Source organism: Salvelinus namaycush, chromosome 4 (genome assembly GCF_016432855.1).
Source record: "Salvelinus namaycush isolate Seneca chromosome 4, SaNama_1.0, whole genome shotgun sequence".
Lineage (NCBI taxonomy): Eukaryota > Metazoa > Chordata > Actinopteri > Salmoniformes > Salmonidae > Salvelinus > Salvelinus namaycush.
In genome coordinates this window covers 54,770,362-54,797,839 of record NC_052310.1, presented here as the reverse complement: position 1 = coordinate 54,797,839, position 27,478 = coordinate 54,770,362, and the positions used below count along the sequence as shown (strand labels likewise).

Here is a 27,478-nt window from a genome sequence, read left to right as displayed (position 1 = left end):
ACATTTGCGTAGACATTTGCTACCACATGATTGAAGTACAGTTGAAGTCAGAAGTGTACATACACTTAGATTGGAGTCATTAAAACTCGGTTTTTCTTGTTAATTAACAAACTATAGTTTTGGCAAGTCGGTTAGGACATCTACTTTGTTCATGACACAAGTAATTTTTCCAACAATTGTTTATAAACAGATTATTTCACTTATAATTCACTATCACAATTCCAGTGGGTCAGAAGTTTACATACACTAAGTTGACTGCCTTTAAACAGCTTGGAAAATTCCAGAAAATGATGTCATGGCTTTAGAAGCTTCTGATAGACTAATTAACATAATTTGAGTCAATTGGAGGTGTACCTGTGAATGTATTTCAAGGCCTCCCTTCAAACGCAGTGCCTCTTTCCTTGACATCATGGGAAAATCAAAATAAATCAGCCAAGACCTCCACAAGTCTGGTTCATCCTTGGGAGCAATTTCCAAACGCCTGAAGGTGCCACGTTCAACTGTACAAACAATAGTATGCAAGTATAAACACCATGGGACCACGCAGCCGTCATACCGCTCAGGAAGGAGACGCGTTCTGTCTCCTAGAGATGAATGTACTTTGGTGCGAAAAGTGCAAATCAATCCCAGAACAACAGCAAAGGACCTTGTGAAGATGCTGGAGGAAGCAGGTACGAAGTATCTATATCCACAGTAAAACGAGTCCTATATCGACATAACCTGAAAGGCCGCTCAGCATGGAAGAAGCCACTGCTCCAAAACCGCCATATAAAAGCCAGACTACAGTTTGCAACTGCACATGGGGGCAAAGATCGTACTTTTTGGAGGAATGTCCTCTGGTCTGATGGAACAATAATAGAACAGTTTGTCCATAATGACCATCGTTATGTTTGGAGGAAAAAGAGGGAGGCTTGCAAGCCGAAGAACACCATCCCAACCGTGAAGCACGGGGCTGGCAGCATCATGTTGTGGGGGTGCTTTACTGCAGGAGGGACTGGTGCACTTCACAAAATAGATGGCATCATGAGGTAGGACAATTATGTTGATATATTGAAGCAACATCTCAAGACATCAGTCAGGAAGTTACAGCTTTGTCGCAAATGGGTCTTCCAAATGGACAATGACCCCAAGCATACTTCCAAAGTTCTGGCAAAATGTGTGGGCAGAACTGAAAAAGCGTGTGCGTGCAAGGTGGCCGACAAACCTGACCCAGTTACACCAGCTCTGTCAGGAGGAATGGGCCAAAATTTACCCAACTTATTGTGGGAAGCTTGTGGAAGGCTACCCGAAACGTTTGACCCAAGTGAAGCAATTTAAAAGCAATGCTACCAAATACTAATTGAGTGTATGTAAACTTCTGACCCACTGGGAATGTGATGAAAGAAATAAAAGCTGAAATGAATCATCCTCTCAACTATTATTCTGACATTTCACATTCTTAAAATAAAGTGGTGATCCTAACTGACCTGTGACAGGGAATTTTTACTTGGAGTAATTGTCAGGAATTGTGAAAAACGGAGTTTAAATGTATTTGGCTAAGGTGTATGTAAACTTCCGACTTCAACTGTATGTGTAGAAATTTGTTACCACAGGATTGGAAAAATGCAACACAATTGAAATATATGGTTTTGATGCCTTCCTATAACATCAGCATGTTTCAAATTAACATGGGTGGGAAAGTGAATTTGAAAAACTGTGGTATGAAATGAAAGTGTATTTCCTTCAAGCCTTTTACATTTATTACTGGTTCAAGCAGCGAAACTGGTTGAAACCTTATTGTATTTGTTGGCCTTCATTATTTCGGTTCTCCGTGGATGTGGTGAAAAATGAAAATTCCCATGAGGCCTAGGAGGATGCAACTTGGCATGATGGTAAAGGCTCATGGGCTACACCCTCTCATGCAATGCCATGCTAATTGGCTAGATGGTAGCACTATAACAAGCAATTGAAAGGTCACGCCCTTCACCCCGTTTGACCGTCATGAAATTCGATACATAGGCCCCTCTCCTCACAAAGAACAAAATTGGAACCATAAGGTCTGACATTATGGATTTTCTGCCATTTAGAATTTTGTGAAAAACACTTAAAACACTAGTCTTCTGGCACCGAATGACCGATCTGCGCAAAACTTGATATATAGATCTATATATCTATCATATCTATATCTATATATAGATATATCTATCTATCTATATATCTATATCTATATATATATACACTGCTCAAAAAAATAAAGGGAACACTTAAACAACACAATGTAACTCCAAGTCAATCACACTTCTGTGAAATCAAACTGTCCACTTAGGAAGCAACACTGATTGACAATACATTTCACATGCTGTTGTGCAAATGGAATAGACAAAAGGTGGAAATTATAGGCAATTAGCAAGACACCCCCAATAAAGGAGTGGGTCTGCAGGTGGTGACCACAGACCACTTCTCAGTTCCTATGCTTCCTGGCTGATGTTTTGGTCACTTTTGAATGCTGGCGGTGCTTTCACTCTAGTGGTAGCATGAGATGGAGTCTACAACCCACACAAGTGGCTCAGGTAGTGCAGCTCATCCAGGATGGCACATCAATGCGAGCTGTGGCAAGAAGGTTTGCTGTGTCTGTCAGCGTAGTGTCCAGAGCATGGAGGCGCTACCAGGAGACAGGCCAGTACATCAGGAGACGTGGAGGAGGCCGTAGGAGGGCAACAACCCAGCAGCAGGACCGCTACCTCCGCCTTTGTGCAAGGAGGAGCACTGCCAGAGCCCTGCAAAATGACCTCCAGCAGGCCACAAATGTGCATGTCTGCTCAAACGGTCAGAAACAGACTCCATGAGGGTGGTATGAGGGCCCGACGTCCACAGGTGGGGGTTGTGCTTACAGCCCAACACCGTGCAGGACGTTTGGCATTTGCCAGAGAACACCAAGATTGGCAAATTCGCCACTGGCGCCCTGTGCTCTTCACAGATGAAAGCAGGTTCACACTGAGCACATGTGACAGACGTGACAGAGTCTGGAGACGCCGTGGAGAACGTTCTGCTGCCTGCAACATCCTCCAGCATGACCGGTTTGGCGGTGGGTCAGTCATGGTGTGGGGTGGCATTTCTTTGGGGGGGCCGCACAGCCCTCCATGTGCTCGCCAGAGGTAGCCTGACTGCCATTAGGTACCGAGATGAGATCCTCAGACCCCTTGTGAGACCATATGCTGGTGCGGTTGGCCCTGGGTTCCTCCTAATGCAAGACAATGCTAGACCTCATGTGGCTGGAGTGTGTCAGCAGTTCCTGCAAGAGGAAGGCATTGATGCTATGGACTGGCCCGCCCGTTCCCCAGACCTGAATCCAATTGAGCATATCTGGGACATCATGTCTCGCTCCATCCACCAACGCCACGTTGCACCACAGACTGTCCAGGAGTTGGCGGATGCTTTAGTCCAGGTCTGGGAGGAGATCCCTCAGGAGACCATCCGCCACCTCATCAGGAGCATGCCCAGGCGTTGTAGGGAGGTCATACAGGCACATGGAGGCCACACACACTACTGAGCCTCATTTTGACTTGTTTTAAGGACATTACATCAAAGTTGGATCAGCCTGTAGTGTGGTTTTCCACTTTAATTTTGAGTGTGACTCCAAATCCAGACCTCCATGGGTTGATAAATTTGATTTCCATTGATAATTTTTGTGTGATTTTGTTGTCAGCACATTCAACTATGTAAAGAAAAAAGTATTTAATAAGAATATTTCATTCATTCAGATCTAGGATGTGTTATTCTAGTGTTCCCTTTATTTTTTTGAGCAGTGTATATCTATATATATAGATATAGATATAGATATATGATAGATATATAGATCTATATATCAAGTTTTGCGCAGATCGGTCATTCGGTGCCAGAAGATTAGTGTTTTAAGTGTTTATAGATATATGAACACAGATTCATTATGCATGTGTTTTATATGCGCATATTCAAAGAAATGAGCATTTTTCGAACAAAGAATAAAAAATAAAAAAAATATGCCACACAAGTGGTTCACCTGTGATGGCAATACACAGCATAATAATGAATACATGCAAATACAGCAGTGGATCAAACATCTTTTGTTTGCTGGAGATCCACATTGGCACAAGCCTATGTAGGTAGCAATGACGTGTGTTTTTGTACAGGGAAGTTTTATTACCATACAAATATCTGTGTGTGATTTATGTGTGTTTATGTGCCAGACCATGCCCACGTGAATGTTTATTGGTCAGTAGCGGCCATGTTATTTGAGATGCTATATATATATTTAGAGCATCTATAGACCAAGGTCTCATCACAAAATGTTCTAAGCTAGCATCTCTAATAAAATATTTGTATTGTAACAAAACTTGATACACATGTTCCAAACACTGTCAAGACAACATATGCAAGCACATTCTGATCGACCATGTGGTGGCGCTATCCCGGGCACATGTTTATACTATCTTTTGATCTGTTGAGTGCCAACCAAAGTGATTATGGTTGGCACTCATGCTCGGGATGAGTGTAGCTAACCTGTAGAGTATGGTTCAGTTTGGCCGCATGGTGGCGCTGTTGGGCAAAAACAAAGTATTGTAAAATATTGTGTTTGCATTGTATGTGTGAACAGCGACTGCGGGGCTCAGGGTAGAACCCGTAAAACAATAATAACCAACCTGTGTTCAATTTGTATCTCTGTTCAAAAACACTGTTTGCGGTTTTTGTCTTTGTGGATTGTCCTTTCCTACTTGTCCCTAATGTTCAGAGAGGAAGCGGTACATAACCAAGTGAAGTTAACAAAGTGTACCTTGAAAGTGTATATATATATTTTTTGAATTAACTACCTCAGATACTGTACAATTATTTTATTTTGTTAATTTAAACTGCAGTTTCTGTGGGTGCTCGGCTTGGTTCGAAAAGATTCAAACACATACCTTACTTACATGAGATTCATTTTCACAATCAATGTGCTGAATCAGTGGGAAGCCCCCCCCCACACAACAAAAGCAGCATAGAAATATGGTGTTTGAGTTCCTCTATTAAATATGTGTCCTGGTACATTTGGGAAGCGCTGTTTGTACTCCCTGTGAGCACATTCATTGTTGAATATTCAAGAGCTGAGTAAAATTCCCTGTACAAAAACACACGTCATTACTACCTACATAGGCTTGTGCCAATGTGGATCTCCAGCAAACAAAAGATGTTTGATCCACTGCTGTATTTGCATGTATTCATTATTACGCTGTGTATTGCCATCACAGGTGAACCACTTGTGTGGCATATTTTTTTGTATTTTTTGCTTTGTTCGAAAAATGCTCATCTCTTTGAATATGCGCATATAAAACACATGCATAATGAATCTGTGTTTATTTCTACTTTTAGTTTTTCTGTGTTTTTAATGATGGACAATAAGCTCTGAATGTGTTAGTTTGGGCTCCGTGCTCGGTCTGGTGATTGCATTTGGAAAAAGGTTCCTCACCTTGGGTTACCACACCATCATTATCAGGTCAGTTACCTGCCATAATGCCCCCAGTGAAGAGATCCATCAGCCTAAACTTGAAGGGCCAGGTTCCCGGACCAAGATTAAGGCTAGTCCTGGACTAACCTATATATTTTCAATCGGAGGTCTCAATTGAAAATGTATTTTTACTGCAGGAATAGACCTATTCTGTGTTTTCCTGCCCAATTCAATCAAAACCAGTGACTAGAGATAAAGCATTATTGTGCTCTAAGAATGCAGTTATATACTGAACGACAATATAAATGCCACATGTAAAGTGTTGGTCCCATGTTTCATGAGCTGAAATAAAGGATCACAGAAATGTTTAATTCACAGAAAAAGCTTATTTCTCTGATTTTGTGCACAAATTTGTTTACATCCCTGTTAGTGAGCGTTTCTCCTTTACCAAGATAATCCATCCATCCTGACAGGTGTGGTATATCAAGAAGCTGATTAAACGGCATGATCATTACACAGGTGCACCTTGTGCCGGGGACAATAAAAGGCCACTCTAAAACACAATGCCACATATGTCTCAAGTTTTGAGGGAGCGTGCAATTGGCATGCTGACTGCAGGAATGTCCACTAGAGCGGTTGCCAGAGAATTTAATGTTAATTTCTGTACCATAAGCCGCCTCAAACGTCGTTTTAGAGAATTTGGCAGTATGTCCAACTGGCCTCACAACCGCAGACGACGTCTAACCATACCAGCCTTGGACCTCCACCTCCTTCACCTGCCGGATCGTCTGAGACCAGCCACCTGGACAGCTGATGAAACTGTGGGTTTACCAACTGAAGAATTTCTGCACAAATTGTCAGAAACCGTCTAAGGCAAGCTCATCTGCGTGCTCGTCTTCCTCACCTGGGTCTTGACCTGACTGCAGTTCGGCGTCGTAACCGACTTCAGTGGGCAAATGCTAACCTTCGATGGCCACTGGCACGCTGGAGAAGTGTGATCTTAATGGATGTATCCCGGTTTCAACTCTATGGCATGGTGTTGTGTGGACGAGCGGTTTGCTGATGTCAACGTGGTGAACAGAGTGCCCCATGGTGGCGATGGGGTTATGGTATGGGCGGGCATAAGCTATGGACAACAAACAATTGCATTTTATCAATGTCAATTTGAATGCACAGAGATACCGTGACGAGATCCTGAGGCCCATTGTCATGCAATACATCTGCCTCCATCATGTTTCAGTATGATAATGCACAGCACCATGTCGCAAGGATCTGTACACAATTCCTGGAAGCTGAAAATGTCCCAGTTCTTCCACGGCCTGCAAACTCATGTTTGGAATGCTCTGGATTGACGTGTACAGCAGCGTGTTCCAGTTCCCGCCAATATCCAGAAACGTCGCACAACCATTGAAGAGTAGAACAACATTCCACAGGCCACAATCAACAGCCTGATCAACTCTATGCAAAGGAGATGTGTCTTGCTGCATGAGACAAATGGTGGTCATACCAGATACTGACTGGTTTTCTTTTTTAAGAATGTGAAATGTCCGAATAATAATAGAGATTTATTTCAGCTTTTATTTCTTTCATCACATTCCCAGTGGGTCAGAAGTTTACATACACTCAATTAGTATTTGGTAGCATTGCCTTTAAATTGTTTAACTTGGGTCAAAAGTTTTGGGTAGCCTTCCACAAGCTTCCCACAATAAGTTGGGTGAACTTTGGCCCATTCCTCCTGACAGAGCTGGTGTAACTGAGTCATGTTTGTAGGCTCCTTCCTCGCACATGCTTTTTCAGTTATGCCCACAAATGTTCTATAGGATTGAGGTCAGGGCTTTGTGATGGCCACTCCAATAGCTTGACTTTGTTGTCCTTAAGCCATTTTGCCACAACTTTGGAAGTATGCTTGGGGTCATTGTCCATTTGGAAGACCCATTTGCGACCAAGCTTTCACTTCCTGACTAATGTCTTGAGATGTTGCTTCAATATATCCACATAAGTCCTCCCTCATGATGCCATCTATTTTGTGAAGTGCACCAGTCCCTCCTGCAGCAAAGCACCCCCACAGCATGATGCTGCCACCCCCGTGCTTCACGGCTGGGATGGTGTTCTTCAGCTTGCAAGCCTCCCCCTTTTTACTCCAAACATTACAATGGCCATTATGTTCAAATTGTTACATTTTTGTTTCATCAGACCAGAGGACATTTCTCCAAAAAGTACGATCTTTGTCCCCATGTGCAGTTGCAAACTGTAGTCTGGCTTTTTTATGGCGGTTTTGGAGCAGTGGCTTCTTCCTTGAGCCATGGCATCATTTTCTGGCATTTTCCAAGCTGTTTAAAGGCACAGTCAACTTAGTGTATGTGAACTTCTGACCCACTGGAATTGTGATACAATGAATTACAAATTAAATAATCTGTCTGTAAACAATTGTTGGAAAAAGTACTTGTGTGATGCACAAAGAAGATGTACTAACCGACTTGCCAAAACTATAGTTTGTTAACAAGACATTTGTGGAGTGGTTGAAAAACGTGTTTTAATGACTCCAACCTAAGTGTATGTAAACTTCCGACTTCAACTGTATCGGTAAAATGCTTTGAACATTTGTAGTAACACTATATAAAAGTTATCCATGACCATCATTATTATCCATATCCATGTTATAATGGAAGTTAGGTACCCTCCAGCTCTGAACACTGATGCAATGTCCATCTGTAACGGTTTCCCTCTCTTCCTTTATATTCCCAACCTTTTTTAAAGCACTCTTAAAGGTTTCTTCTGATGAAATGTTTTCTGATTGTGATGCTCGGCTCACCGTCGTCGACACCAAATTATATGCACAATGCCCACGTCCCCAGCTCGCCAAAGTGGTGCTGAAGTAGTTCTAATGCAGTTTTAAATCCGCTTTAATTGTCTGTAGCATCCCTGCATGTGTTAAAGGTCCTGTTCTTCAGCTCTCTTAAGGCATTCAAATTGCTGTCTTCTCTCCCACGTAGGCTGCCTGTTGCATTGTCGCCATCGTCTCCACTCATACACCACTATAAGGCTTCATCAGCTCTCTTAATGCTACAATCTGGGATTCGATTATCAGTGGGTATACTGGATGTCATACATTTTAAAGACCAAAAAAGTATGTACCAATCACAGACTGTACCTTTTAACGTTGTCGCCATGCAAATAGCCTCAGCCCACCTGAGGGAGCTTGGAAAGCATGTAAAAGCTTAGAACAAGTGATGGGGTGTTTAAACCAGTGCACAGCTGTTAAACAAGATTAAATACAAATGAAGGGACAGTACCCTTTATAGATCTAATTGCCCTATTAAAGGCGATTGATTAAGTTCTATTACACATTTCGGAACATGCTAACCTTGGTGACAAAGCTAGCCAGGTAAATGCGGTCTCTTTTTGTGATGTATTTTTTGCGGTGCATTTCAAAGGAAAATGCTGCCGTTTGTATTGAAGGAAGGCGCCCAAAATGCAGGCTCATCATTCAGATGGAGATGTTTCCACTGCGGCTATCCAGCGCACACATACACCCCCCCCCCCCCCCCCCCCCCCCCCCCCCCCCCACAGCAGGCTGTCAGTTAAGCTGCAGAACGCTAGCTAACTTTCTGATATAGCAGCACAGTGAGATAGAATTTGAACTCAGGTCCGCTACTGTTTGAAATCATTTCATCATGGAGTGCCAGACGGACATGGCTTTCCACTTGAGACTTTGCTGTTGATTCCATTGCAACGGATAAGCTTAGTCAAGCTCAGCTAGAGCATTTGAAATTGTTTATTTTAACCCAGGTCTAAGCAACAGCACGGTGAGATACTAGCGAGGGCCCCAGGGGACACGTACATAGACCATACAGAGCTCTAGTAATAATAACAGGACAAATCTCTCCCCGTCTGAAATAGTGGTCATTATTCACACTGGTTGCATACCAAATGGCATCCAATTCCCTATTTAGTGCACTACTCTTGACCAGGGCCCATAGGACCTCGTAGGAACCAGTCTCCTTAACCAGGGATGTGTATCTAGAGATGTGACATTTCAATTTACGTTTAACGTTAATTTGAAGGGGCAATACATTACTGAAGGGGTTACTACATTCAGTGTTTCCCCCCCTATCTGTTTATTACTGCTTTTGTGTATTTAGCAGGGCTGTCCACATACTTTTGTATATATAGTGCATTTGGGAAGTATTCAGCCCCCTTGACTTTTTATACATTTTGTTATGTTACAGCCTTATCCTAAAATTGATTAAATTGTTTTAAGTCAAGGGGGCTGAATACTTTCTGAATGCAATGTATACACTATATATATAAAAAAAGTATGTGGACAGCCCTTCAAATTAGTGGATTCGGCTATTTCAGCCACACCAGTTGCTGACAGGTGTATACAATTGAGCACACAGCCATGCAATCTCCATAGACAAACATTGGCTGTAGAATGGCCTTACTGAAGAGCTCAGTGACTTTCAACGTGGCACCGTCATAGGATGCCACCTTTCCAACAAGTCAGTTCGTCAAATTTCTGCCCTGCTAGACCTTTCCTGGTCAACTGTAAGTGCTGTTATTGTGAAGTGGAAATGTGTAGGAGTGACAACTGCTCAGCCGCAAAGTGATAGGACAATTAAGCTCACAGAACTGGACTGCTGAGTGCTGAAGCACGAAAAAATTGTCTGTTCTCGGTTCCAAACTGCCTCTGGACGCAACATCAGCACAATAACTGTTCGTCGGGATTCATGCAATGAGTTTCCATGGCTGAGCAGCCGCACACAAGCCTAAGATCACAATGCCAAGAGTCGGCTTGAGTTGTGTAAAGCTCGCCGTCATTGGACTTTGGGGCAGTGGAAACACGTTTTGTGGAGTGATGAATCACGCTTCACCATCTGGCAGTCCGACAGACAAATCTGATTTTGGCAGATGACAGGAGAACGCTACCTGACTGAATGTTCGGTCTAGGCCCGTTAGTTCCAGTAAAGGGACATCTTAATGGTACAGCATACAATGACATTCTAGACAATTCTGTGCTTCAAACTTTGTGGCAATAGTTTGGGGAAGGCCCTTTCCTTTTTCAGCATGACAATGCCCCCGTGCACAAAGGGAGGTTCATACACAAATCGTTTGTCGAGATCTGTGTGGAAGAACTTGACTGGCCTGCATAGAACCGTTATCTCAACTCCATTGAACAACTTTGGGATGAATTGTAACACCGACTGCGAGCCAGACCTAATCATCCAACATCAGTGCCTGACCTCATGAATGCTCTTGTTGCTGAATGGAAGTAAGACTCTGCAGCAATGTTCCAACATCTAGTGGAAAGCCTTCCCAGAAGAGTGGTGGCTGTAAAGGGGGGACCAACTTCATATTAATGCCCATGATTTTGGAATGAGCTGTTCGATGAGCAAGTGTCCACATACTTTTGGTCATGTAGTGCATCTACTGCTAAGTTTATCCGGTGTAGATGCATATAGATTGTATTTGGATTACTGTTACAGTGCTATTTGGGTTGTTAATTAGATTATTTGTGTTTTTAAAATAATGTGTTCATTTTTGGTTATTTGTCGACTGGTTTGACATTTTACTGCGTTGTTTGGAGCTAGAAGCAAGCATTTCACTGCACCCTCTATAACATCTGCTAAACTATGTACGCAACCAATACACTTTGAGTCCAGGGTCCAGAGCTAGCTCTGTCTTGACCCCATTGGTTGACGAGCGCAAGCGAATTACTGTTGTTCAAGCTGATGGTGACCAAAAATAATAACATGTACAAAAAGGGCTTGCATCCCAAACACACATAATCCAAGAAACATGGGCAGACCTGTCTGGCCTAGAAGTTCTCACGCTGCTATCACCAGCAGTAACTCTAATTGCCCACCACTGTGCACAATCAACACTTAACAAGACTTCCTGGCAGAGCACAGCACCTGATCCGGTTGCTGCTGCCACCTGGGGCTGGAGTTTTGGAAGTGATAGTGTAGTGTCTAATTCTGCTCTTAAGAACTCAACTACCAAACTATTCCATAACAACAATATGCATAGCAACAATAGCAAACAATGTGTCTGGGGCACAATTTGATTCAACAGTGAACAAACAGGATGATTATGACAGAGAGTATAGATCTAACAATACAGTGAGTGTTGCTCTGGTAAGAACAGTGAGTGTCTGTCTGAAAGTGGTAGGTCTAATCTTTCTTAGGGCTGTGTTGGCAGATTGGGTGCAATCAGGTGTTGCTGTGTTACATTGAGTGTATGTGTGAAAGCTGTGGTATAATCTGTGTTCACGATAGGAGGGCGTGTTGTAAAATGTGGTGCCTGGTCGACTGCTGTCTCCCTTAGGGATTAGTGAGACGCCGCAGGAGCAGAGTGGATGACAACAGGCAGCCTCCCAAACACAGTCATTTTAATTGTTTAAGTGACACAGAGGAGATGACAAATCCACCCCCACACACGCCTAAGAAAAGCACACTCGCTAGTCTACGTTGGTGATAGGTTCCTATGCTTATAGGCTAGATTTTGTTATGCTATTCTAATCTCAAACTGTTTTCTCAACCTCTCTCGCTCTCTTTCCCTCTCTTTTCTTTCTTTAAGAGGCTCTCGGTAGCTTTACGTCTGTTTCCCTCATCCTATGGTTAGGTCTGCATCAGCAGATTGCAAAACAAACACATACAAAGAAAATTATGTAAAATTTTTGCCGATCCAGGCACCTGCCTGTTCTCTTGTTTGATTCAAACACCTGTGAATCTTGTTATACTGTCTCTGTTGTGTGGCCTTGAATTTCCAATAGTTACTTTTTCATGAAGGCTACCCAGTACTGTTTCTACGAAGAAGAAATAGAACCATGCTGAATGTCAAGCTCCGCTATTCCGGTTCAGACTGGCAATGAAATACAGACGTAGAAAAACAAAGAGGAAGGTGTGTGGAGAACAAGAATCTCTGCTCTGTGTTACCACTTATCATACTTACACAACCGGTCGGTTACCCCTCGTCGTACCCCAGAGACTGTGTATAGCCGTAGAACATCTGACAAATCCCTCCTTTCCAATTTCGAGGTTTATCATTCATTGTAGTGGGTGTCTCTCTGCAGGCAAAGAGGTAGGGCATTGTTTTTATGAAACACATTCATCATAGTGTAATTGTCTCTGCATCCCTGGTCTCGTTATGACCAAGATGTGCTTACTGTTTGGCTGATGAGTGTAGATTGTATGTTGGCGTTGCCCCTTGTGTGGATGTTGCATTTACATTGAAATGGCAGATTTCAATGTACTGTCCTATTTGAAATGAGATATTCAGATATGTGGCCCTAAATCTAGTCCATCATTAGGAACCAAGAAACAACCACATGTTTTTGTGTTATTTTTTCCCTGCCCAATAACCGCAAATAACTTTTAGATTGTATTACCCGGCAGAGTATGTGAGCACAGCTGGAGCGAAGCAAGGAGAGGAGCGTGCCCAATTTGACTGGAGCGAGTTCCCCAAAGGCTGGAGCTTTGGCCTTCTCGTCCGCTCCAATTTCGCTCCGTAGCGCTCACTTCACGAGCTCAGAGCATGCCCGGCCCAGCATGCATTTGTAATCTTCTTGTGTGTTGCTATAGCCACTTGCTTTAGCTACTGTCATGAAGTTCACTAAATATTTTCATAAAGAAACTGATAAAACACACAGGTGAAAAATAAAGGTGACTTAGAAAGATGAGGAGGACCAAGAGCAAGATGTCGTGTCCACAACTAAAGAATCATTGTGGAATCTGAAAAGACATCTGAAAAGACAGGTATCCTGAACGCATGATGGTATAACGTTACGTGCACATGATAAAATAAAGAAACAAGGTGGGTAGCTAGCTAAGTCTGTCATTGTAGCAATTTATAAACTATAAATCAGATCTCTTAAGTTTCGTTCATTATATTATCTATACAATATCATACCATCATTGATTTTGGCCCGATAGGCCTGGCATATTACCACTCAAGGAGCTTTCCGCTTTGATAAGGTTATTTTACCTAAAATCCTTCAGGCCTTCCTACAGAAAATAAGAAACAACTACGCATCCTTGCCCAACCCGAAGGGTGTTTAGCATCCCCAGTGCCTCTGCAAGCTCTGAGAGGGTATTATCCGCAGCTGGCCTGCTCTCCAGGCACCGTCTTATGAGCCTGAAGCTACAGACTCTGGCCAAACTCATGTTTCAAAAAATGTAGATGGAACCTAATAATGTGTTTCTTTTTTAAATTTGTAATGAATTCTTAGTAAGTCACAGCCTATGTGCAATTTTTAGACTATAATGATTTGATTCAACGGAATGTAGTTTAAATGTTGAGCGCTTGATGTCCCTGCCAGCCTAGTGTGTCGCACTCGCAAATGCGTCACAATGTATTTGATTTGGAGGCTATAGCCTTGACATACAGTGGCAAGAAAATGTATGTGAACCCTTTGGAATTACCTGGATATCTACATAAATTGGTCATCAAATTTGATCTGATCTTCATCTAAGTCACAACATTAGACAATATAGTGTGATTAAACTAATAAAACACAAATGATTGTATTCATCAGCTATTCCTTTAGCTCGTTAATCTATCGGCACTTTTGTACAACGTGACTCAGACCAGAACATACGGGACCTATTTTTCTCCATATCCCCGGATTTCAACAGCAAGCTCTGGACATTTACACCTTGATTTCGCAGCTAGCTAGCTGCTACCCGTGTGTCTATTGACTTACGTCGATCCCGGAGAAAACATCAATTATTCTGGAGCTAGCCAGCTGAAGAGTTCCATCAGCCACTCCTGGGCTACAATCACCTATCCGGACCCGTTTTACTGCCAATGCGGAGCCCCACCGAGCCTTCAAGACTGACTACCGACGTTATCTGCCCGAGGGAGTTATCCAACTGGCACCTCCGTCGTGACGTTACCTGAACGCTCATCTGGGGCCCACTAATCGTTAACTGTCTTATCGGCTGCTATCTGTCTATTGGACAATTTTTTCTTGGGTCACTATAACTATATCAATTTTGCCAATTGGATTGATCCCCTCTACCACACGGAACCCCACTAATCTACCGACGGAAACGCACGAGGCGGCTAAAAACAGACCTCCATCCTATGCTAGCTTGCTACCGATAGCCCGGCTAGCTGTCTGAATTGCCGTGACCCCAACCAACCTCTACTCACTGGACCCTTACGATCACTCGTCTAAACATGCCTCTCCTTAATGTCAATATGCCTTGTCCATTGCTGTTCTGGTTAGTGTTTATTGGTTTATTTCACTGTAGAGCCTCTAGCCCTGCTCATTATACCTTATCCAACCTTTCAGTTCCACTACCCACACATGCGATGACATCACCTGGTTTCAATGATGTTTCTAGAGACAATATCTCTCTCATCATCACTCAATACCTAGGTTTACCTCCACTGTATTCACATCCTACCATACCTTTGTCTGTACATTATTCCTTGAAGCTATTTTATCGCCCCCAGAAACTTCCTTTTACTCTCTGTTCTAGACGACCAATTCTCATAGCTTTTAGCCGTACCCTTATCCTACTCCTCCTCTGTTCCTCTGGTGATGTAGAGGTGAATCCAGGCCCTGCAGTGCCTAGCTCCACTCCTATTCCCCAGGCGCTCTCTTTTGATGACTTCTGTAACCGTAATAGCCTTGGTTTCATGCATGTTAACATTAGAAGCCTCCTCCCTAAGTTTATTTTATTCACTGCTTTAGCACACTCTGCCAACCCGGATGTTTTAGCCGTGTCTGAATCCTGGCTCAGGAAGACCACCAAAAATTCGGACATTTTCATCCCTAACTACAGCATTTTCAGACAAGATAGAACGGCCAAAGGGGGCGGTGTTGCAATCTACTGCAAAGATAGCCTGCAGAGTTCTGTCCTACTATCCAGGTCTGTTCCCAAACAATTTGAACTTCTACTTTTAAAAATCCACCTCTCTAAAAACAAGTCTCTCACCGTTGCCGCCTGCTATAGACCACCCTCTGCCCCCAGCTGTGCTCTGGACACCATATGTGAACTGATTGCCCCCCATCTATCTTCAGAGCTCGTGCTGCTAGGCGACCTAAACTGGAACATGCTTAACACCCCAGCCATCCTACAATCTAAGCTTGATGCCCTCAATCTCACACAAATTATCAATGAACCTACCAGGTACCACCCCAAATCCGTAAACACGGGCACCCTCATAGATAACATCCTAACCAACTTGCCCTCTAAATACACCTCTGCTGTTTTCAACCAAGATCTCAGCGATCACTGCCTCATTGCCTGCATCCGTAATGGGTCATCGGTCAAACGACCTCCACTCATCACTGTCAAACGCTCCCTGAAACACTTCAGCGAGCAGGCCTTTCTAATCGACCTGGCCGGGGTATCCTGGAAGGATATTGATCTCATCCCGCCAGTAGAGGATGCCTGGTTATTTTTTTTAAATGCCTTCCTCACCATCTTAAATAAGCATGCCCCATTCAAGAAATTTAGAACCAGGAACAGATATAGCCCATGGTTCTCTCCAGACCTGACTGCCCTTAACCAACACAAAAACATCCTATGGCGTTCTGCATTAGCATCGAACAGCCCCTGTGATATGCAACTTTTCAGGGAAGCTAGAAACCAATATACACAGGCAGTTAGAAAAGCCAATGCTAGCTTTTTCAAGCAGAAATTTGCTTCCTGCAACACAAACCCAAAAAAGTTCTGGGACACTGTAAAGTCCATGGAGAATAAGAACATCTCCTCCCAGCTGCCCACTGCACTGAAGATAGGAAACACTGTCACCACCGACAAATCCACTATAATTGAGAATTTCAATAAGCAATTTTCTACGGCTGGCCATGCTTTCCACCTGGCTACCCCTACCCCGGTCAACAGCACTGCACCCCCCACAGCTACTCGCCCAAGCCTTCCCCATTTCTCCTTCTCCCAAATCCAGTCAGCTGATGTTCTGAAAGAGCTGCAAAATCTGGACCCCTACAAATCAGCCGGGCTAGATAATCTGGACCCTTTACAAAATTATCTGCTGAAATTGTTGCCACCCCTATTACTAGCGTGTTCAACCTCTCTTTCGTGTCGTCTGAGATTCCCAAAGATTGGAAAGCAGCTGCGGTCATCCCCCTCTTCAAAGGGGGGGACACTCTTGACCCAAACTGCTACAGACCTATATCTATCCTACCCTGCCTTTCTAAGGTCTTCGAAAGCCAAGTCAACAAACAGATTACCGACCATTTCGAATCCCACCATACCTTCTCCGCTATGCAATCTGGTTTCAGAGCTGGTCATGGGTGCACCTCAGCCACGCTCAAGGTCCTAAACGATATCTTAACCGCCATCGATAAGAAACAATACTGTGCAGCCGTATTCATTGACCTGGCCAAGGCTTTCGACTCTGTCAAACACCACATCCTCATCGGCAGACTCGACAGCCGTGGTTTCTCAAATGATTGCCTCGCCTGGTTCACCAACTACTTCTCTGATAGAGTTCAGTGTGTCAAATCGGAGGGTCTGTTGTCCGGGCCTCTGGCAGTCTCTATGGGGGTGCCACAGGGTTCAATTCTTGGACCGACTCTCTTCTCTGTATACATCAATGATGTCGCTCTTGCTGCTGGTGAGTCTCTGATCCACCTCTATGCAGACGACACCATTCTGTATACTTCTGGCCCTTCTTTGGACACTGTGTTAACAACCCTCCAGGCGAGCTTCAATGCCATACAACTCTCCTTCCGTGGCCTCCAATTGCTCTTAAATACAAGTAAAACTAAACGCATGCTCTTCAACCGATCGCTGCCTGCACCTGCCCGCCTGTCCAACATCACTACTCTGGACGGTTCTGACTTAGAATATGTGGACATCTACAAATACCTAGGTGTCTGATTAGACTGTAAACTCTCCTTCCAGACTCACATCAAACATCTCCAATCCAAAGTTAAATCTAGAATTGGCTTCCTATTCCGCAACAAAGCATCCTTCACTCATGCTGCCAAACATACCCTTGTAAAACTGACCATCCTACCAATCCTCGACTTCAGTGATGTCATTTACAAAATAGCCTCCAATACCCTACTCAATAAATTGGATGCAGTCTATCACAGTGCCATCCGTTTTGTCACCAAAGCCCCATATACTACCCACCACTGCGACCTGTACACTCTTGTTGGCTGGCCCTCGCTTCATACTCGTCGCCAAACCGACTGGCTCCAGGTCATCTACAAGACCCTGCTAGGTAAAGTCCCCCCTTATCTCAGCTCGCTGGTCACCATAGCAGCACCCACCTGTAGCACGCGCTCCAGCAGGTATATCTCTCTGGTCACCCCCAAAACCAATTCTTCCTTTGGCCGCCTCTCCTTCCAGTTCTCTGCTGCCAATGACTGGAACGAACGACAAAAATCTCTAAAACTGGAAACACTTATCTCCCTCACTAGCTTTAAGCACCAGCTGTCAGAGCAGCTCATAGATTACTGCACCTGTACATAGCCCATCTATAATTTAGCCCAAACAACTACCTCTTTCCCTACTGTATTTATTTATTTATTTTGCTCCTTTGCACCCCATTATTTATATTTCTACTTTGCACATTCTTCCACTGCAAATCAACCATTCCAGTGTTTTACTTGCTATATTGTATTTACTTCGCCACCATGGCCTTTTTTGCCTTTACCTCCCTTATCTCACCTCACTTGCTCACATTGTATATAGATTTATTTTTCTACTGTATTATTGACTGTATGTTTGTTTTACTCCATGTGTAACTCTGTGTTGTTGTATGTGTCGAACTGTTTTGCTTTATCTTGGCCAGGTCGCAATTGTAAATGAGAACGTGTTCTCAACTTGCCTACCTGGTTAAATAAAGGTGAAATAAATAATAAAATAAATATATTGAATACATAATTTAAGCATTCACAGTGTAGGTTGTGAAAAGTATGTGAACCCCTAGGCTAATGACTTGGAGTCCAATCAATGAGATGAGATTGGAGATGTTGATTAGAGCTGCGTTGCCCTATAAAAAACACTCACAAAATGTGAGTTTGCTATTCATAAGCATTGCCTGATGTGAACCATGCCTCGAACAAAAGAGATCTCAGAGGACCTAAGATTAAGAATTGTTGACTTGCATAAAGCTGGAAAGGGTTACGAAAGTATCTCTAAAAGCCTTGATGTTCATCAGTCCACGGTAGACAAATTGTCTATAAATTGAGAAAGTTCAGCACTGTTGCTACTCTCCCTAGGAGTGGCCGTCCTGCAAAGATGACTGCAAGAGCACAGCACAGAATGCTCAATGAGGTTAAGAAGAATCCTAGAGTGTCAGCTAAAGACTTACAGAAATCTCTGGAATATGCTCACATCTCTGTTGACGAGTCTACGATACGTAAAACACTAAACAAGAATGGTGTTCATGGGAGGACACCACAGAAGAAGCCATTGCTGTCCAAAAAACCCATTGCTGCACGTCTGAAGTTTGCAAAAGTGCACCTGGATGTTCCACAGCGCTACTGGCAAAATATTCTGTGTACAGATGAAACTACAGTTGAGTTGTTTTTTAAGGAACACACAACATTATGTTTAGAGAGAGAAAAAAAGGCACAGCACACCAACATCAAAACCTCATCCCAACTGTAAAGTATGGTGGAGGGAGCATCATTGTTTGGGGCTGCTTTGCTACAGAAAACGTTTGGTTGAGGTTTATTGCTGCCAAAGGAGGGTCAACCAGTTATTAAATCCAAGTGTTCACATACTTTTCCCACCCTGCACTGTGAATGTTTACATGGTGTGTTCAATAAAGACATGAAAATGTGTAATTGTTTGTGTGTTATTAGTTTAAGCAGACTGTGTTTGTCTATTGCTGTGACCTAGATGAAGATCAGATCAAATTTAACAGACATCCAGGTATTTCCAAAGGGTTCACATACAGTTGCAGTCGGAGGTTTAGATACACCTTAGCCAAATCCTGTCTTAGGTCAGTTACGATCACCACTTTATTTTAAGAATGTGAAATGTCAGAATAGATGTAAAGAGAGTGATTTATTTCAACTTTTATTTATTTTATCACATTCTCAGTGGGTCAGAAGTTACACTCAATTAGTATTTGGTAGCATTGCCTTTAAATTGTTTAACTTGGGTCAAACATTTTGGGTAGCCTTCCACAAGCTTCCCACAATAAGTTGGGTGAATTGTGATCCATTCCTCCTGACAGAGCTGGTGTAACTGAGTCAGGTTTGTAGGCCTCCTTGCTTGCGCAAGCTTTTTCAGTTCTACCCACACATTTTCTATGTCAATTAGCCTATCAGAAGCTTCTAAAGACATGACATAATTTTCTGTAATTTTCCAAGCTGTTTGTTAACAATTGTTGGGAAAATGACGTGTCATGCACAAAGTAGATGTCCTAACCGACTTGCCAAAACTATTAGTTTGTTAACAAGAAATGTATGGAGCGGTTGAAAAACGAGTTTTAATGACTCCAACCTAAGTCTTGGTAAACTTCCGACTTCAACTGTACTTTTTCTTGCCTCTGTAATTTAAATAATATAGCCAAAATAATTAATTTTCATTTCTTCTTGGCTACCTGTCTGGCTCCTGACCTATTTAGTGTTTATATGCTGTTTAATACGACATGTAGCCTATTTGAAATAATGAGCGCTTCTTACAGTCACCTTTTCCTGTTGTTTATTAAAATACTTTTCAATACTTCAAAACCAAATGGTAGGTCCAGGTAGTCACAAAAATATACTGACAAAATATATAAACGCAACATGAAACAATTTCAAAGATTTAAGTAAATTGAAATTAATTAGGCCCTAATTTATGGATTTCACATGACTGGGAATAAAGATATGCATCTGATGGTCATAGATACCTTAAAAGAAATTGGCCTCACAATGTGCCTCAAGATCTCGTCACAGTATGTATTTCTGTGCATTCAAATTGCCATTGATAAAAATGTAATTGTGGTTGTTGTCCATAGTTTATGCCTGCCTATGCCATAACCCCACCGCCACCATGGGGAACTCTATTCACAATGTTGACATCAGCAAACCGCTCACCCACACAACGCCATACATATGGACTGCGGTTGTGAGGCAAATTTCTCTTTGAGAAATGAACATTCAATTATCTGGCAACAGCTCTGGTGGGCATTCCTGCAGTCTGCATGCCAATTGCATGCTCCCTCAACTTGAGACATCTGTGGCGTTGTGTGACGAAGATGCACATTTTAGAATGGCCTTTTATGGTCCCCAGTACAAGGTGCACCTGTGTAATGATCATGCTGTTTAATCCGCTTCTTGATATGGATTATCTTGGAAAAGGAGAAATGCTCATTAATAGGGATGTAAACACATTTTAAAGAAATAAGCTTTTTGTGCGAATGGAACATTTCTGGGATATTTTATTCCAGCTCATGAAACATGGGACCAACACTTTACATGTTGTGTACTTTTGTTCAGGGTAGATGGGTGTTGGTTAAATTGTGATTTTAATGAATGGAGCGAATTTGCAGCAGCATTTATTTTTTGAGTGAGTAGCAGTTTTTAGCGGAGCGGTTGGAAAGGATGTGGAGCGCTGGAGCTCTATGAGTGATGAGTGGGATTTCCAACCTGCTCAACTGCACTCACATACTCTGTTACCTGGTAACCCTGTGTTTTGTGTATAATGTCTTTCTGAAGTCCATGCTACCCGTGGTTGCTGACTTTGTCGCCCTCCCTGTCCCAGGTACATTTACATCCCATTAGGAGGCTCTCACCACGGGCTGCTGTGGAAGATGCTGTCCACGGCTCTGGCATTTGGCTTTGTGTGTTTCTGGCATGGAGGACATGACTACCTACAGTACTGGGCTCTGATGAACTGGGTCGGGGTGCTGGTGGAGAATGGAGTGACAATCCTCATCTCTTCTCCCCTCGTCTATCCATCTATTGTAAGTCACTGAAGTCTTTACTCACATTAGCCCTCATCTACCCCTCTATTGTTTGTGAGAACACATGATTGATTGAATGAATGTCACAGGTTTTGCAATCGTGTGCGAAAATGGACTGAACTTTTGATTTGCTGGACATTGCCTTAACTCGTGTCTGTAGAACCGTCCCAACAATTTGTTTCTGAATTACTAACTGTTCCTCTAAGGCTCTTTGAAATGCATCTGGTCTTTCCATGTGGGTAGGGTTGATAGTGTCTCTGTGTGTGTGTTGGTGTCTGTCTGTGTTGGTGTCTGTCTGTATACAGTATGTTTAAACGCACTGCTCTAAGTTGACTGATTTACAGCAAAGCCATAAAAACAATGTGGGAGGACTTACCAGTTCAACCCACACACACACACACACAAAGTGCTTAGTCGAGCCTGGGTCTGTTGGCTGACTCTCCATCACACTGGAAGGGCAGAGAAGCTGAGGCCTGGACCCTCTCCTTTCTTTCTTTCGCTCCATCTCTTCCTCTCTTTTGCTTTCGCTCTGGGAGAATCTTGAATCCTCATGTCCTCTTTTGAAAAAGGTTCAAGGTAATCGATGAGAGGAAACGTGGAAACAAATACGCTTGTATGAAATGAGACTCCTCTACTCTAGCATGTCCTCAGGCAAATGAGGTTTACAGAGTTTGAATCCCAAAATACATGTGTAATGTGGTAAAAAGAAATGGGCTAGTTTTGCTAGACATTTTATAGATAAAAGGATAAGTAGCTTTTATCATTCCAAACAGCTCTTTCAAAGGGGGTGTGGTGGATTTCAAAACTCTTCCATGGTAGAATACATCTGAGCATCCTACACTGGAGAAGGCAATTTAGGAGATGAGCAAACTCCTCTGTTCACTTCTTAACAAATTGACACGCTTACATATGGCAATCACTTATCCGTTCTCTTTGTCAGTCAACTTCAGTACAACACACTATGGGGGAGTCGCACTCTAGCGACTTCAGTTGAAGGATCTACAATCCCGCCTGACAAAGCCAATGAAATCTGCGCTTCTCTGGAAGCCCTGCCTTACACAGGTGATAGGTGTGAGGCTCGGATTAATTCATAAAATTATTCCCTTCACCCCTGTGTGAACCAAAACGATTCACACTACTAAAACAAACAATTGGAACACAAGACTGTCTTACGTTGCGCCAAATAAACTGTCCCTTAGTGGTAGAGCATGGCCGCCCCCTGGACGTTGTAGGCTGAAGTTTGTGTGGTTGTTATAAGTCTCCTAATCACAAACAATTAGTTATTCTTCAAATTGCTTGGCCTGCCTATAGCAATAGGTAAAATAACTAACGTGACCGAAACAATGAAAGCTAACAAGCCGGGTTCGGGTTTGCAACCAATGAATTAAAAGATACTCACGTTGGATGTCTTGTATGTCTCTGCTCGATGTGTGTTCAGGCTGCCCTCTCTCAAATCTGTTAGTTTGGGTGACTAGGGGACGACTGGCACTGTTCTTTAGGGGGCTTGGTGTTTCTGATAGTAACTTCCTCTCCCGGGTGCCAGTACCTCGGCTGAGTCTGTGTTGTGGGACGAGGAGATGGTTTGGGTCATTGGTCTGGTCTAATGTCCCCTGGTTCCTGTGTTGTGCTCTGTCAACAGTTACGGTAGGCTACTCTGAGAGAGGTAACCCCCCACCGCTTGTGTCTGCCTTGGTTAGGCCCTGCTTGCCTCTCTTCAATTCCTGGAGTTGGAGGGAATAAAGAGGGTGAGGATTGTGTGCTCCTCCCCTGAGCAGCTGCGCAACTCAACAAAACATTGCTGTGACGGTGCCCCCGCGTTTTGTTATGGAAAATGAGGTACTATGTCAGCCATTGCTGGAGCCCTCTGTGCCCATAAGGGGGCTGGGCTTCATGCAGGCTATACAGTCTCACGGAAACGCAATGTGTGTTGGAAGCTTTTCCATGTTTAATGCCCCTCTGGAACCCTGCATTCCATGGATATAATGTGGTGGTTGGTAGCGGAGTCAAGCAGGGTTGGACATGACCATGCTATTATCCAACACACAGTCTCTGTGGTTCATATGAACTCTGAAATTAGCTGTCTTTCTCCAGCTCACCGCTTTTCATTCCTGGGGGAATTGGATTCAATTACAAATCGCCCATGTCTGTTAGCACAGAAGGGGTTTGTTTTTCAGAGCTGTCTGTCCCATTCCCAGCTAGGCTACAAGGCGCTTGGTCGCCAGTACCTATGACTGGTCGGTAGGGTAACCTTCATGATAAAAAAAATCCCTGGGTCTATTTTTAATGTTGCGGTTCAGTGCTGGGTGCCAGCTGGTTACCGTAACACATCTTACCGCCTTAACCGAGTGAGGCGCATTGTGACAACAGTACCCCCAGGTGGTACTGCCAATCGGGGTTTTTCACTGATCACCGAAGCCCTTATACCGAGAGTGGGCCAGGCTTTAGGCAAATTCCGGAGTCCCACAGTGTTCGAAGGTGTCAAAAGTGTTGTCTCCCACGTGTGTTCGATGAAAAGTGTCCCTTCTCGATGTTCAGACACACGGTTGTCAAGAGTGGTGGAAATGGAAGAAGAACCAATATTTCCCAGTCCACAAGGTGGCGTTCCATCAGGGTACCGGCTACAATTTCTTGTGTCCCCCACGCTTCTGCAGCATCATATCGACTGTTCCAGAGGCCTCTGCGCCCGTTTTGAGGGAGGAATTATTGCCTCCATCTCCAGAAGCAGGCAATCCGAGTGGTTCCTTTGTCGAAGATCCAGGACGGCTGGTACAGACAGTATTTCCTGGTTCCGAAAAGGGACGGGCTTTGCTTCCCATTCTAGACCTACAGTGCCTTCGGAAAGTATTCAGACACCATTACTTTTTCCAAAGTTATTCTAAAATTGATTAAATAGTTTTTTCCCCTCTGCAATCGACACACAATACCCCATAATGACAAAGCAAAGACAGGTTTTTAGAAATGTTTGCTAAGTTATAAAAAACTGAAATAATACATTTACATAAGTATTCAGACCCTTTACTCAGTACTTTGTTGAAGCACCTTTGGCAGCGATTACAGCCTCCATTCTTCTTGGGTATAATGCTACAAGCTTGGCACACCTGTATTTGGGAGTATCTCCCATTCTTCTCTGCAGCTCCGTCAGGTTAGATAATGAGCGTTGCTGCACAGATATTTTCAGGTCTCTGCAAAGATGTATGATCGGGTTCAAGTCCGGGCTCTGGCTGGGCCACTCAAGGACATTCCGAGAGTTTTCCTGAAGCCACTCCTGCATTGTCTTGGCTGTGTGCTTAGGGTCGCTGTCCTGTTGGAACGTGAACCTTCAGCTCCAGTCAGAGGTCCTGAGCACTCAAGCAGGTTTTCATAATGGATCTCTCTGTACTTTGCTTCGTTCATCTTTCCCTCGACCCCGACTAGTCTCCCAGTCCCTGCCACTGAAAACATCCCCACAGCATGATGGTGCCACCTGAGGAGTGGCTTCCGTCTGGCCACTCTACCATAAAGGCCTGATTGGTGGAGTGCTGCAGAGATGGCTGTCCTTCTGTAAGGGTCTCCCATCTCCACAGAGGAACTCTGGAGCTCTGTCAGTGACCATTGGGTTCTTGGTCACCTCTCTGACCAAGGCCCTTCTCCCCCGATTGCTCAGTTTGGTCGGGTGGCCAGCTCTAGGAAGAGTCTTGGTGGTTCCAAACTTCTTCCATTTAAGAATGATGGAGGCCATTGTGTTCTTGGGGGTCTTCAATGCTGCAGAAATGTTTTGGTACCCTTCCCCAGATCTGTGGCTCGACACAATCCTGTCTCAGAGCTCTACGGACAATTCCTTCGACCTCATGGCTTGGTTTTTGCTCTGACATGCACTGCAAACTGTAGGACCTTATAGAAACTGGTGTGTGCCTTTCCAAGTCATGTCCAGTCAATTGAATTTACTACAGGTGGACTGCAATCAAGTTGTAGAAACATCTCAAGGATAATCAATGGAAACAAGATCAATTTTTATCAATTTCGAGTCTCATAGCAAAGGGTCTAAATACTTATGTAAGTAAGGTATTTCTGTTTTAATTTTATAAATGTAAAAACCTGTTTTCGCTTTGTCATTATGGGGTATTGTGTGAAGATTGCTGAGAAATTGTTTTATTTAATACATTTTAGAATAAGGCTGTAACGTAACAAAATGTGAAAAAAGTCAAGGGGTCTGTGTGTGTGTGTCTCCTGCAGTATGCTGCAGTGTTTCCGCTAGATTAGTCTCTTCTAGGTGGAGCGCAAAGCAACATCCAGGTCAATTGAAACCAACAGAAGCCAAACTCTTTTAGGCAGGAGGGAACATAGCTAGATGTGTGTGTGTGTGTGTGTGTGTGTGTGTGTGTGTGTGTGTGTGTGTGTGTGTGTGTGTGTGTGTGTGTGTGTGTGTGTGTGTGTGTGTGTGTGTGTGTGTGTGTGTGTGTGTGTTCGTGTGTGTTCGTGTGTGTTCGTGTGTGTGTGTGTTCGTGTGTGTGTGTGTGTGTGTCTGACTGTGTGCTTTATGACAGTGATAGGATGATTGATGATGGGAAGTTGGGATGCTTCTGCTGATTTCCACAAGTCTCCTATTCTCCCTCTTCCACTGCCCCAGCTATTTGTTTAGCTCCCTCACCTCTGTCACCATAAATTAAGGGAATCATCTCAGATAGCTACAGTAGTACTGAAAAATGTGTCATGAACCGTACACAGTTCCATTCCCCTTCTCAGCATGTGTGAATGAGACTTTATTTTTAGGCTCGTACAGAAGGACCAAATGCTTTTTAATTGAACTCTCTAGTTCAGGTATGATAGCAGGTTGTTGCTCCCTCTGTAACTGGTATGGTAGTGACATCTTGTTGCTCCTCCCTCTGTAACTGGTATGGTAGTGACATCTTGTTGCTCCTCCCTCTGTAACTGGTATGGTAGTGACATCTTGTTGCTCCTCCCTCTGTAACTGGTATGGTAGTGACATCTTGTTGCTCCTCCCTCTGTAACTGTTGCGGTATTGACATCTTGTTGCTCCTCCCTCTGTAACTGTTGCGGTAGTGACATCTTGTTGCTCCTCCCTCTGTAACTGTTGCGGTAGTGACATCTTGTTGCTCCTCCCTCTGTAACTGTTGCGGTAGTGACATCTTGTTGCTCCTCCCTCTGTAACTGGTATGGTAGTGACATCTTGTTGCTCCTCCCTCTGTAACTGGTATGGTAGTGACATCTTGTTGCTCCTCCCTCTGTAACTGTTGCGGTATTGACATCTTGTTGCTCCTCCCTCTGTAACTGTTGCGGTAGTGACATCTTGTTGCTCCTCCCTCTGTAACTGTTGCGGTAGTGACATCTTGTTGCTCCTCCCTCTGTAACTGTTGCGGTAGTGACATCTTGTTGCTCCTCCCTCTGTAACTGTTGCGGTAGTGACTAGGGGTGTGAATTGGGATCGTAAAAAAACACAATGTCGTTATCACAAAACTACCACTAACAGCTCCCAATCATCATCATCAAAGGGGAAAAATTGCAAGTACTTAACGCAACAATGCTTTAACGTTAGTAAGAGAAAAAAAGCTAGTTTATTAACTGGAGCTGTAATGTGCAGCAACTCAGAGTGAGAAAGGGAACCTCGTCTGAGTGACGAGGGAAGCAGGGAGGGTGAGAGAGCCTACCAGCACGAGTCGACTTGGTTTCTAACTTATTGCTAGTTATTTATCATCATCTGATTACATAGTACCTGTCTTGGTCTTGACTGCATCAAACGAAGAGAAGTTAGTTAATAACAACGCCGATCAGCCTACCTGTTGGCTATTGGTGTTGTAGCCTGTCCTTCTCATTTGAACTTTTAGTCATTTTAATTCCATCTTCCATTGATTAGTCTAGATACTGTATCTCCTATTAACTTGCCTAGTGACGGTTTGATGCCTTCTAATTGGATGAAAACAACAAGTTACACGAGCCACTCTCGTGAAAAAAAGGAAAGCGTGATGTAGACCATCTGCATTGTGTATTCACTTGGAATTTTACAAAATGTTCTTATCGTGTTAACGGAAAACCGATAAGGAAAATAGTTTTTTAAACATTAAGAAAAATTGTCCAGTTGTCACATACCTAGTAGTGACAGCATGTTGCTCCTCCCTCTGTAGGAGCGCTGTCTCTCCCCGGAGGCAT

The 27,478-nt window shown here is 43.5% G+C and overlaps 1 protein-coding gene across 1 annotated transcript in view; it reads left to right on the top strand.

The window, feature by feature from the left end:
- hhat (hedgehog acyltransferase) overlaps positions 1–27,478 on the top strand; it is a 133,032-nt gene that overhangs the window by 67,748 nt on the left and 37,806 nt on the right. Inside the window, exon 10 of the mRNA XM_038992012.1 lies at positions 21,133–21,334. Within this exon, the coding sequence (XP_038847940.1) occupies positions 21,133–21,334 (202 nt within the window). The remainder of the gene's footprint in view (positions 1–21,132; positions 21,335–27,478) is intronic.